Below are 14,092 nucleotides of genomic sequence, written 5' to 3' on the forward strand. Positions count from 1 at the left end.
CGCACGGAGCCTCGGCGGCCCCGCCCCCGCCCCCTGCCCGCGGGTTTATGGTGCTGCGCTGGGGGAGGATGAACGGAGGATAAATGGTGCCCAAGGCGGACAGCGGCACCTTCCTCCTCCTCTTCCTCCTGGTGCTCAGCATCACCGAGCCGCTGCGGCCAGGTACGGGGGCCGCACGGGGACACAACGGGACGGGGGACGGGCGGCGACCCCCGCGGAGCGGCCTCGCATTGGGCGGCGGCGCCGTGACGTAGGTGGCGCGGGGGCTGGGGTTGCCCTGGGCTGTGGGGAGGGGGCGCAGGCACAGGTCATGGGGCACTTCGTGAGGGCTTGGCATCTACCTGCCCTGGTGCACGGGGTTGGGGGGGTCCTGGCCCCAGTCTTGGGGGATGGGGGTGGTGGGAGATCTTGGCTGAGGTCTGGGGTGGGGCAGCACCCACCCACAGGTCCAGGGAGCAGCTGTGTGGTGCCATTGTCCAAAACCGTTGGCCATTGTGCAGGATTATGGGTATCCCATGGTGCTGGGCCCTTCTCTAGGGGTGCTGCACAAGCTATCATGCCCAGGGGAGACCGCCCAGGTGAGGAGATCTGCTGGGCGAACTTCCCACCTGGGTCTGCTGTGCCTGTGCCATTGACGGTGGGGACTTGGCTTTCCCCCATGTCCGCCATAGTCCTGTCAGTAGGTAGATTCCTAGTTGCTTCCTAGTCTAGTTACTTTTTCTTCCCACTTGGATTTACCTGGAGTGCACCCAGACTGCAGTGTGGGCTTTCATAGTATGGGGACCTTGGCAGAAGGCAGTATCCATGTGCCTTATACATTGGTTGTGATGTTGGCCCATAATGGGGGATGGCTCAGTCTGCCTCCAGCTATGGGCTTGGGAGCTTCTTTCTTAGCTAAGTTGTGGATGAAAGGGGACCCTTCTCTGTTCTTAGCTTCCCATAGCAGCCTTTCCTGCCAGCCCCTGAGCAGGTTTGAAACCAAGTTGGATTTGATTGAACTAGTTTCCCACAGGGCAGAACTTCACTGAATGCATGTGTTGGCTGATCTGTTTCTTGCCAAGCACTGCGTTCTGGGGTTTGGGAGTAAAGAACTTATAACTTTTTGAATATTTAAGTAAAAAGCATGGAGTGCTCCTGTTAATTAACATTGAACATCTCCATGCGCGGAGGTATGGGTTGGTTTCCATGCTTGCTTTTTCTTTATTTTATGGGACTTGTCACTTAAATGCCAAGAAAATGTTCCTGGCCAAAACTGGATCCCTTTTGTTTTTATCCTGCAATTTTTTTTTGCATACAATTTGGCGAGCTAAAGGAGAGAGCCCTGTGCTTCTCCTTTCCCACTTCCTGTTTTCAGGTTCTGTTTATTTTGTGCTTGTGTCAAGAAAAGATCTCAGTAGTTGTTTATCAAGGAACTACAATTTGAATAGATATTATTTGTCATTTTTTGGAGTTGCTGCTTCTTATTGAACAGTACCTCCTTATTACATTCTTGTTTGTGGGTGCCCTGGCTTCCTGGGTGGAGATGGTAGAGCTGTCGTAGTGTTTAAATTCTGATGCCTCGGAGGAATGGTAGGAAAGTTGAATGAGGGTTGGGACCCAGCTGGATTTGGAAGACAAGAAAGCTGCCTTCCTGATGCCCTAATAGGAATGTGCTTGGCCTGTTTACAACTGGGATAAGTGGTAGTATCCCTTACCAATAACTATAGATTGCCAATGTCCTTGTGTTTGCCTTTGTCATAACTTTTTATGGAACTTAGTGTTGGGAACTTGCTTACAGCATAGTATTACCTTATCACAGTTAAAACAGCAGAGTTTCATTCAATCCTGGAGACAGCCACAGCGTATAAAGTTCAGTGCTATGTTGAAACTGGATTGTTGGTTTTATGGACTAGAGGGATACTTGGTTCATTTAAATAATAATAAATAAGCCTGGCTAGAAACTTATGAAATGTAACAATCAGCTGAATTTCTGGTTACAAATACCCTGTAGAGATTCAAGCTTTCTGCATACTCTTCCAGGTTGTGAAATTTGACCCTGAACACTGGTCTGATGTAAGTGATCAGTGTAGACTAGTAGAAATTAGTAAAACAGAATGTTCCCTTGTTGGATCAGACCATTAGTCCTTCTAGTGTGACATCACGCCTCTGTCAGTGGCCAGTCCTTGATGTGTCATAGGAAGCTAAGACCTTCACCAGGGTTTGTTGCACTGGTGCAAGCTTCTTTTCACACTGGTCCCATGTGTCTGCTCTGAAAGTTCGTTCTGGTATAGCTAGGACTGTGAACACTTCCCCACTGGGGACAAACCCTAATTCCCCTTTCTGAAGTTGGATAATCCTAGCTTTTGAAGTCTCCCTTCTCTTTGAACTGTGTAGATGTGTTAATGTGAGGTAATCAAATTTGGACACAGTGTTCTGGGTTCAACGTGCTGCTGTTAAGGAATTTCAGGAACCCTGAATATGCATCCACCTGTTGTATGTGCCTTAAATGTTAATGCTCTGTGGGCAGTTGTCTTCCTTGAGCTGTCCATGGTGATTCCCCACCTTTCTCTCAGGAACCCAGAACTTTAGAACCTGTCACTTTTTCATAACAGCTCTAGTCTGTGTGCCAGTGTTACTCTTTTTAAACTTACATAGTTAACATCCAGGTTACTGGCTGCCAACAGATGAAACTTCATTCAATACATGAGATAAACACCTGAGTCTATTCTGATGACATTAAAGGTGCAGACTGGAAAATGTTTCATTTGAATGTGTTCAAAGTTATCTTGTGTGTGTTGGTTGCAAAGCTATTGTGAGTACTTTGTATCTGCTGGATGTCAGTAGCAGGTGGGGGTGCATGTTCTGAGGAGAGACTGCTTGCTTGCTTTTGGGGAGGGGTTCAACTAAGACTTGGGATCTGAGAGTGTTTCTCTAGTAATGCCTCTCTTCCCACTTTCTTAAGTTGTGGTAACCCTCTCCTAACTGTAGGAAAGTTAGCAGCAGCATACTTGGCTTACTGGTTTTAACTGTGGCTGCTACAGAGTAGTGTGAGGCTTTGCCTCCATAACAAGGACTCAGTGTGCTGCTCAATATAGTGCCAGTCAAGTCCATTTTTGTGCCCACGTTGTTGCTGTATCTTAAATCAAGGCTAACTTTCATTTTTTCCTCTGCCTCAATGCCTTATCTTTTTTGATAGGCTGAAATGAAATAGCTTGTCTGGATCTACTCTTGCATCCCTAGTGTTGGGTTTGCTGTGATTCCACCAAACACTATGGCAGTGTGTTCCAGAGGTGTCTGGAGTCCCAGAGAGCATTTAGGCACCCAGCTCATCTTGAAAATTCACAGATACCAAAGTGCTCTCTGGGTCTTTGAGATTTCTTCGTACCATATTCAAGTTTGTTCTGGCCTCAGTGCTTATTACTGTCTAAACTATTTGTCAGTAAAGTGCTGACTATTCAGGAGGCATTACCTCCGTGGCCTAATGTTTGCCAATCAGCTTGGCTTGGCTGTATGTTTGGAAGCTGAAGATGTGGACTTTGAAGCTTGAAATACCAGATCTGGCCACTTGCACAGGTGCTCAGGGAAAACTGGATTTGAAACCTTCAGAATTCAGATTTACTGTTCTTCTTTCATATGACAAAAATGGGGTATCTTTATCTTTGTGCACTTTGGCGTTTTTGTCAGTTTGGGAGCTCTTGGCTGTCCGATGTTACCAGGGATCACTACGTGGAAGTGGCTCTCACCGATGCCCAGATTTACTGCTGAGTGAACCATACTGGTCTTTTAGATATCGCTCTTGGAGATCTTGCAAGTCAGATTTGGTTAACGTTGGTTATTGTATGCTTTTTCAAAGCAGCTGTAAAGAAATTGCTTTAGCTTACATGACTAGTCAGTCGAGTAGCCGAGTAAGTGTTTTAAAGACATGTTTCAGTCAAATCTTAAGTGAGTCATGATTTAAATTGCAAGCTATTAGTTCTGCATTGGGCTGGTTGAATTTAAACGTCAAAGAATCCCTGGCACATTTTAAATAAATGCAACAAAATGTAATCTTAAAGAAACAAATTCAGTTGTAGAGCACTGTTTGAGAATAAGTAGGAAATGAAGAGAACTAGCGTCTCCATCATTGTTCATTTATGTTGTTGGTTTCTGTTCTTAGAATGTTTCCTGCTGTGTAATACATTAATATGACTTGAAAGTACAAACTGCTGCTGCTTTTTTTTTTTTTTTAAAGTTGTGTGGAGCATTAATTAAGATTATCACTGCTAAAGGCAGTTAAGTATTTTACATCTTTCTTAAAAGATATCACTGCTTAGTAATGTAGAACATTTAATGGGGACAAGCTTTTGTATTGGGTTTTAGCAATGTATTCTAGTACAAGTGCTTATGAATGTAGGTCACTGGGCTGTCTTATCAAGCCATTCATGAGACAGCTAATAGCCAATTGAGTTCTCTTTTTTTTCAGACCCTCCCCCACCCTTCCATGCACTTAATCTAGGTAATCAAAGTTACCTAAAGGAGTTAATTTTCTGTTGTTAAAATCTTGTGTCGCTGAGCTGATCAGCATTAGTTACAAGACTTGCCAGTGCAGGTTGTTTAATTAAAAATTGATCTGAATCTTATTTTTAGCTCTGAGGTTAACATTTTGATAGGCACTGATGTCAGCTTTAGGTGAGTGAGTCTTGTTCCAGGATTTGCCAAATACAGTGCTAGTATAACGATACGTGATGTGCATTTAAATTTCTGAAAGTTTGATTTTTGTCTTCTCTCCTGTCCTCAATAATTTCTTAACACCACTTACATAATTAGACTTTTCTATAGAATAGTAACAAAGCCCTTCAATTGCCAAGGATCTAAACTGTGCACTTGACCTACTTTTTTGAGATAAGGGAACTTAATCACAGATAAACACTGTCCAAGGAAAGATGGCCCACTTGAACTCTTATTGAATGCGTGTAGAAAAGGATGGTCCTTGTTGCCTCCCTTTCCAGCTGAGTACTCTGTTCAGTGTGGGCTGGGGATGGGTTCTTCCTTGGTTTTACAGGGTTTTTTTTTTTTCTTTCCTTTTGTGGAGGCCTCATCCCCTCACAGTGTAGAATGTAGGTTAGAACAGGGTCAGGCAAAATATGGTTCGCAGGCTGGATTTGGTATGCCAGGCAATTTTATCCAGCCGGTGGGCTTATCCTACCTTCCCTTACCCCACACTCCCACATCCTGCCCCTACCACTTCCCACATATGCACATACCCCGCAACATACCCATACCACCCCACACAGCCACATCCACTCACAACCCCCCACACCCCATCACAGACGCATACCCACCCTCCAGCCACACCCCACACTCCCCTGCACACAATATACAAGAAAAAGAATCTCTCTTAAGCTATTATATGTCATATGCACACCATAATGGTGGCATCGATGCACAAAGCACCAAGATGGCGAGCCCCACCCTCCTTCCTGCAGCCATCACAAAAGGGTAAAACAAACTCTGCCATACCACTATTTTCGTTATCAGAGCGTCACCAACATAGGTGAGGTCAGCCAGTCTGCAACGCCAAATGAGGCCCGAACACAGAACCCTGAGAGGTGATAGGTGAAAACAGCCAGCTCACGGTTGAACGCGTCACCTGAGTGATATAAGGGAACGCACAGCCGTACCCAAGCGAGGTCATTCATCACCTGCTTTGATTATCACAAGGGACGCTAGCCTGATCACCTAGCTTCTGCCTCCCATTCGCGATTAGCAACCGCCGAACGCTGCTTCATTGCCGGCCTCGACATGATTAGCAGTCTACTTCTCTGCATCTCGTCTCTCTCCTCAATGCTCACTGTGAGTAAATAAACCTCTACCTTCAATGACTCTCCACCTCCGTGACTATCACCTCACCGCCTCCTATTGGGCGACGTGAGCTGGACTTGTGTTAACCATCCCATAGAGAGCTAAACAACCCTTCTAACCCCGCTGTTCCGGTCCCTTGCGCTGCGATCGGACAGCAGCGTGACGTGGCGTTACAAACAGGATTCACAGATCCGCTAGTGGCCGTCTGCCCCTGGGGTCGGGGCTGCTGTACCACCGATGATCATACAGAACTTGGGGCGCATATGAGTTACCACTCTGCAAGCCTGGCCCCAAAAGACTGTCGAGGGTACTTCTCTCTAAAGAAGGGTCAAAAGGAATGGGCCTTTGAGGGGTCACCAGCTGCTCTCGGCTGCCCACTCTCAGACCCCAAAACCCTGTTCCACCCAAATGATGAGGGACACACTGTCCTTGAAGAAAGTTAAGGGGTATGGGACAGGAGACCCCCCCACCCCCACGCAGACATGGGCCAGAGGTCTGTGACATCTAAAAGATCTAAGAGCTCCCATACCAGTCGATAATTTCCGTTGCCCGCCTGTAAAAGAATGCTCAAGGGGGCACGAAATGGCCGGGGATCTCATCAGTGACTTGGGGACGCACGGAAAAGCCGTGCACAAATGGACTAGTCCAACCTGAGACAAACATAAGTGTCTGGGTATCCTTTACTAACACTTTGTAAATGCCGTGCGCTCATATTCCGATCTCGAGTCGGAGTTTTGTGAGGCAGTACAGCAAGCTGCAGATACAGAAAAAGAGGAAGTGCCTCTGGCAGAGAAGGCACAGCCACCCGAAGCTGCGCCTCCCACGCCATCTGCCCCACCTCCGCCATATGGGGGCCAGGACGTAGAGCTATCAAAAGGGGCTCTGCCTAGCCTCTACCCAGAACTACCTCACCCGCCAGACTTGCCGCAACCAGTCACAGCCCTCCCGATCAACACTAAGGTCACGGTCGGGTTAGATGGGCACCCGGTAACGACGACCTCCTGGCGAAGCAGGTCCCGGGCGGAGATCCGTGACCTAATCACCTCCACCGCACGCCATCCAGGGGAACCACCGCTAGTCTGGCTGGGCTGGATGGTTATAGACTATGGTTATGACCGAGTCGATCTAGAAGAAACCACCATGATGTTATGCAGTCCCATCTGGACATCCGGACTGGAGGGAGTGAACGTTGCGGCCCATAATCACAAATGGCCCATATCCCTCCCGGCATTGGTGATCATGGCGCTATCAATGACACCACGCATGGTCCATGAGGGGCCCCAGTCTACAGCAAGCTGGGGACGGGACTCATTAGCCAACTACATTGTAGGTTTCAGTTGCTACCATTGGGACCCGATCATAAATCCAAGGGGGCAACTCACGAATGCCCAAGCGCACGGAGTGCACCCCCACCAGTACCTTAGTGAGCCGGGTTCAGTCCCAATACTCATGGCAGGGGTTACCGCCGCCTGCGACCTCTACTGGCCCAATGATCCCACTTCCCACCTGTGGCTTCATACTTTCTGCGGACAACCGGTCAGTAGCATCCCAGAGGATATCCACAAGCTGCAAGTGGACCCCCCATTGAGTGAGCCCGCTCCGTCTGTAATGGCTGCCTATCCGTTTAACTTTGACCACAGTTCACGTGGCTACCCACACAACCATGCTGGGCACCAGCACTGGGAACGTGAGCCCCAAGGACCACTAGAGCGAACGCCGAGGGAGTGGGCCATGTTTGGGTTCCTCCTAAACCAAGGAGGGATGAGTGAGCAGCAGATACGCTGCCTAGATCAAGACACCCAAGAGAAGCTCACGTCAGCCCTAGGATTCCGTTGGGATGATGACAACAGAGGCGGTCTAAGAGAGAGTGACGCATCCAAAAAACAAATAGCGGCTGCAAGCTCTGAAGCCCGACCCGGAGACGAGCGGCTGTATGCTCCCCTATGGTATCTCACCACCCGACTGAACCAAAGACTGTACCCACTCCACACCACACGCTTCTCGACACGGGTGCGCAAGTCAATGTCATCACCCCCTCCTTGCCTCATATGCACACAAGAGCAACCATCTTCATTCGGGGACTAAACGTGACTGAAAGTGTTCCGGTGGTCAAAGTATTAGTTTCACCGTTTAAGCTACTCAGGGCAGCGGCCAAACCTTTGCGAGCCGTCCTGGGGAGTCAAGTACTGCTGGGTGTGAATGGAATATGACATCTACACCTCCAAGGACCCGTAATGCAAGCACTCCCCGCAGAAGAACAATCGCCGATCCCGTTCGCTGTCAACGCCCCAGCACATCGGCCGGAGCCGCTTCATTTGAATTCTTGGAAATTTCGCCCTATTCCAACGAAAGGGCCCTTAAAAGCCAGCCTAGACAAACTGCTGAAATCCCTTCTCACACAAGGTGGGCTAGAAATAATTACTCAATCTAAATACCTGTCACCGGGATGGGGCATCGCTAAGCCATCAGACCCCTCCCAAGCCAGGCTTGTTGTGGACTACCGAGTTGCAAACAGCCGCATCAAACTGCTTGCCACCCCCGCGGTGATGTCTATCAGCCAGTTACTACACGACGTATGCCTGCACTTGCAATCATGGGCCTGCGCCATCAACTTAAAGGACATGTTCTTTTCCATCCCCTTAACAGACGACGAAGGCTCCTTAACATGTGCGTCAATAGAGTTATGTATAAGTGGAAAGTATGCCCTCAAGGCTACTGAAACTCCCCCGCAGCAGTGACGAGGGCATTAAGCCCGGTCCTAAAGAGCGTGGTCCCTCCGAACTCTGCAGATTCACTCTTACATAGGTGACATCCTTGTGATGGGCCCAAACTCTACTGCCGTGCAGGAAACAACTGAGCGAGTCTCCTGCGCCCTCGCTCAAGCTGGATGGACCATCAACATGAAAAAGTCCATTAAAAAAAAACCCAGCCAACAGTTCACCTTTTTGGGAATCGCACTCACCCCCAAAGGAATTTCGATCGAAAAACCGGACCAATTATCTTGTGGGAGGGAGCGACGACCTACGACAAAGAAACAATTTCAAGAACTCCTAGGTCAGCTGATGCGAGGGGATGAAGTGGCGGACCCACACCTACACCGCTTCATCCGACACCTCCAGAAGAAGACGCGTGGCAGCTCCTGGCATCCCTGGACATCTCCTGGCATCCCTGTTTCTGGGACAGCTCAGACGAAAAGAAGTTTGACGAGCTCCTTGGGTTTTTCTGCGACCCACCAACACTCCACAGTTTCTCCCCATCCAAAACGCTGCAGATCAGGTACGCATGGTCGATCAACTGTCCCTGGTGGTGTGCAACGCCGAAGGTCACCCCGTGTACTACAACTTCACAGCTATTGCTGGTGAACAGCACCAGTACGGACTAGGCCTGGCTTGTCTAGCCGTCCGACTCGCGGAACCCTTCTCGGCGCAACAAGGGGTGATTCTCGGCCTGAGCGCAGAAACCATCCCAGCACTTGACCCAAACAGGTCCTCCACTTGCTTCAATGGACTCTTAACGACCTGAGCCAAGTTAGTCAAAAACCCATGCAAGGTGGAGCCACTGGCAGTTTAAGGAGGACCCTCACCCAGTAACCACCTGTCAGGAGCGTATCCTCCTGTACAGAACAACTCAACCAGCGTGGCTGGCCTCAGACGGATCTACAAAGGTCTCACAGAAGTATGGAGCGACGTGTCAAGCATGTGACTGGATGGAGATCCAATACATAGGCTGCGACACCAGTGCCCAAACGCTAGAGCTAATGGGGTTCCTGTGTGTTCTTCAACACATTTCGACCACCCATAACCCAAGCCAACCACCGTGCATCATTGCCATTGACTCTGAATACATCTACAAAATGGGTACCGGTGGCGGAACTTCCACTGCACATGTTCTGCTGTAGGCCACCATCCTCGACTTAGTTAAAAGCCTCCACCCTGCTCCTTTGATCAAGCACACCCAATCTCACTGCCCCGATACGGACCCCGTTCATGCACACTTGGACGCAGAACTCCAAGCTGCCCCAGCCAGTGTTCTTGAGCAGAGCCCGACCTCATCTGATCACCCCGTTCAATGGCTACACGAGTTCTGGGGGCACCCAGGAGCAGCAAAAGCCCACCGACGGTGGCGGCATTTAGGAGGTGAACCAACAGAAGTGCGAGCCCATCAGTGGGTAGCCACTACCTGTCGGTGTGCGGCCTATCAGGCCAATAAACCCACCACCTCCAAGTGCCACGAGAAGAGAGCGTTTGGCTCACTGCACTTTAGCTCCGGAAAAACTTGGCAAGTCGACCTCGTCAGCCCCCTCCCAGGTGCAAAGAGCCACCCAAAGGGTGTAGTAGCCATTGACCTCGGGACCTGCAACATAGCATGTGTTTCCCTCAAGTGCGCTACAGCCAAGGATGTGCAAGGTGCCCTTCAGCAAATCATCCAGTGGTGGGGAGAGCCAGCCTAAATCCAAACTGACGGAGGCCCCCCATTCACTAGTAAACTGCTAGACTGGTTTGCCTCGGCACGCAGCATTGTGCTCCACACGCATCTACAATACCACCCAGAGAGCAGCGGTGTGGTCGAAAGGGCCATGGGGTGCTCAAACAAGCGCTCCGCACAACGGGAGGGGGTAGTTATAAGGGGTGGGAGAGACGCCTCCCCAAGGTTTTAACCAACCTCAATTCCAACAAACCACACTGGACGGTAAAGCCCCTTACGCCACCAACCCCCTGGAAACCTGTGTATGCTAAGGGAGATCTTGTGTGGCTTATGATCCCCAAGGGGCCCCAACCCTCGACCCCGGTAGAGGCCACTGTCCTCGAGCCTGCTACATACCCCAATACGTACTGGTGTGACGGCCCTATGGCCCGTATTTTAACTCATCACAACTGGCTAAGTCGGCGAGAAAAACATTTGTCATAGCTTCTTGTTTTGCAGGACCGGGCTCCTCGAGTTCTTCTGCAACCCACCGACACCCCACGGGGTGACCTTCGGCGTTGCAGGAAAGACCATCGTTCGAGAATAATGCATTCCTCACCACCCTTGCCATCCTCTTGTCCAATTGTGCGGGCAACATGTCTCAACATAATGGGACCTTCGGTGCCTGTATCTGAGCTCCGAGGGGGTCCACAGACCTAACGCTCTCCTTTACCCCCTTCATTCTAAATTCCACTGACGCGGAGGAATTGGCAAACTCAGCCACATGTCCCATGTCCCGCCCAGAGTCACTAGATGGAATCCAGTTAGGTCCTCTCAACTACACGGGAGGGGGACTCCCTATCGTTCAGCTTACCAATTCCGCGTCCTCCAGCAGAGTCACCTGTACAACAACAATTGCCGCTGCTATCCTGCAGTTTTACCCAGCTGCAAACCACTCAGACCTTCAACTGTTCATTAACCTGACTGTTTGGGCTGCTACTGCTGCGGGTCAACCAGAACATCGGCTACCCAGTGGAATCCGAGTTATGTTATCTGCGTGTTATTCCACCCATCAATCATGCGGTATTAGTGCATTGACTGACGGCCTCAAAGTTAATAGTACCCTCATTTCGGAAATGCAGTTCAGAAACTTCTGTACCCAATCTGCACGAAGGATGATCTACCCAGAAACCAAAAAAGGACAATCGACAATAACAGGCAACTGCCCAGTCCTGCCAGGTTCCAGAAAGCACAATCAAAAGTTACCATCCGGTTGGATATGGTACAACCTCAATATTCACCTCGCTTACCTTTTCAATCCCAAAAAAGTCGAAGGGTCAGTGGACATTGGTTACTACAGCCATAGGGTCCCCCCACTTTTCTTTCTATGCAGAAAAGAGTACGCACTGCAACCAACATGCACCGGGACGGAAAAAACGAAATGTCTTGGGGGGAGATGTCACATCTTGAGCAGCTGGGAACCAATTTCCCAAGTGTTGGAACCCCCTCGCACTCATGAAGCTTGTGTATCTCAACCAAGCTTTTGAAACATTTGGAAACCGTACCCGGACAGGTTTCCAGCGTGTGTGTCTTAATTACTTAGGCCTTGACTACCTCCTGGCGACAGTGGGGGGATTATGTTAAACCTTAGGAGGCATCTATAACAACTCTGCCCCTCGCCTGTGCCTTAACCCACGTGAGAACTTTGCGGACTGTTGCCTGCGATTCTACGTCAACAGTTTCAACCTCACCGATGTTTTAGAAGGAACAGACGTTGCTCTCAACCTCACGCACCAAGCTTGCAACGTATGGTCAAACCTCGATTGGAAGTTTGGCTGGCTCGACATGTTTGGCCTCGGACACTTGAAGAAACTAGCGCTAACTGCCCTGATTATTTGCGTGGTAGGTATTGCCGTTTGTTTGTTCTGTTTTTTCTTACAATGGTTAAAGTCGCGCCTGATTCGCCTATCTGCTTCTGTATATACACGCTTACCCAGCGCTGAGCAAAATAGCTATGAGGCCGTACAAGCGCCATATAATGGAAGTGAATATGACGCTATGGTGCAGACACAGTCAACCCTTGCTGCCTCGCGCAAGGGGGCAAGTCATATGCACACCATAATGGTGGCATCAATGTGCAAGGCACCGAGATTGGGAGCCCCGCCCTCCTTCCCGCAACCATCACAAAAGGGTAAAACAAACACTGCCATACCACTGCTTTCGTTATCAGAGCGTCACCAACATAGGTGAGGTCGGCCGGTCTGCAACGCCAAGTAAGGCCCGAACACAGAACCCCGAGAGGTGATAGGTGAAAACAGCCAGCTCACCATCGAACGTGTCACCCCAGTGATATAAGGGAGCACACAGCTGCACCCAAGCGAGTTTGTTCATCACCTGCTTCGATTATCACAAGGGACGCTATAGCCTGATCACCTAGCTTCCACCTCCCATTCGCGATTAGTGACGAACGCTGCTTCATTGCCAGCCTCAACATGATTAGCAGTCTACTTCTCTGCATCTCATTTCTCTCAGCGTTCACTTTAAGTAAATAAACCTCTACCTTCAACGACTCTCCACCTCCGTGACTATCACCTCACCGCCTCCTATCGGGCGACGTGAGCTGGACTCGCGTTAACCGTCCCATAGAGAGCTAAACGACCCTTCTAACTCCGCTGTTCCGGTGCCTTGCAATCATCCCTATACACACTATGAAAACACAAATCATGAAAAAATATTTTTTGAAATAAAATTAAAATGTTATAGTAGACATTTGACTTCTAGTGTATGATTTGGTCGTTTTCTGGTTCCAAGATGGCAAGCCCCCCCCCCGAGTACTTCTGGGGGTAAGGGGAGGTACTTCTAGTGGCAAAGGTCAGGGGTTAGGGGATGGGACGTCTGTCTCAAAGATGGCAGTCAGGGGGCAGGGCACCTGTCAAGTGGTGGGGTACCCTTGTGGTTCTCGACAGCGAATCAGAATGCAGTAAGTGGCCCTCCAGCTGAAGAAATTGCCCACCCATGAGTTAGAAGTCTTCATTCTTCTGCTGGTTTACTCCAACCTTGGGAAAGTCGCTTTGCCTTCTTACGACTATTTTGCAGAGGAAGCTGAGAAGGGGAATACTTCACAAACCTTATAGCACTGCTGCTCAAGAGGCAGCTCGCTATCTTTGTATAGGCTATGGCTAGTTGAGTTTCTAACTTTCAAAGTCTTGCTTGGAGTGTGAGCAGAGCTGCTTTGTTTCTTCTTCTGCGCCACCTTCTGTCTTAGTTTTCAAGCTCTCAGATGTGGGCTGTTTTTTCCAGTCTATCCCATCTTTTATTCTTCTGCTTCCAGATGCTTTTTCTAGTGTCTCTTTTATAACTTTGTCTCTTCTACTCTCATTCTTCCTTTCTTATCTCCCCCTTTCCATTTGAGATTGGTGCATATTGTGGGGAAGATTTTGTCTTTGTCAGATTGCTTTGTACTACTTGTACTGGTGCGAGCAGCTGGGCATCACAAGTAATGTGGATGTGGCTTCTACCTTTCTATTTCTGCCCTTTTAACAAGAGGGCAAAACAAACAAAAAACAGTAGAGCTGTATTGGGGATGATTTTGCTTTCTTATCCCAGGCAGCACTTGTAGATCACAATTTGCCAGCACATTTCAACTGCTGCAAATAGCAAGTAGAGCAAGAAAGGAAACTCGCAGAAAGAGCAGTCTACCTTCAGTCCTCACAGGCAGGGAGAGGAAGACACAGAGAAGGGAACTGGAGAGGCTGACAAATGTGCCTTGGAAGCAGATCAAAAATAAACTGGGAAAGCAGGAGGGAAGATGAGCACCCCAAGCGGCTTTAAAGCGGGAGTTGGTTCCCCTTCTCTCAATATTGGGAAA

At 49.2% G+C, this 14,092-nt stretch overlaps 1 protein-coding gene across 1 annotated transcript in view; it reads left to right on the forward strand.

Moving 5' to 3' along the window:
* Positions 1-6: 6 nt before the first annotated feature.
* The window catches only part of DGCR2 (DiGeorge syndrome critical region gene 2), a 69,520-nt gene continuing 55,434 nt past the window's right edge, over positions 7-14,092 (forward strand). The window contains exon 1 of the mRNA XM_019539098.1: positions 7-162. Within this exon, the coding sequence (XP_019394643.1) occupies positions 84-162 (79 nt within the window). The 5' untranslated portion in view covers positions 7-83. The remainder of the gene's footprint in view (positions 163-14,092) is intronic.

Source organism: Crocodylus porosus, unplaced genomic scaffold (assembly GCF_001723895.1).
Source record: "Crocodylus porosus isolate Cpor-Errol unplaced genomic scaffold, CroPor_comp1, whole genome shotgun sequence".
Lineage (NCBI taxonomy): Eukaryota > Metazoa > Chordata > Crocodylia > Crocodylidae > Crocodylus > Crocodylus porosus.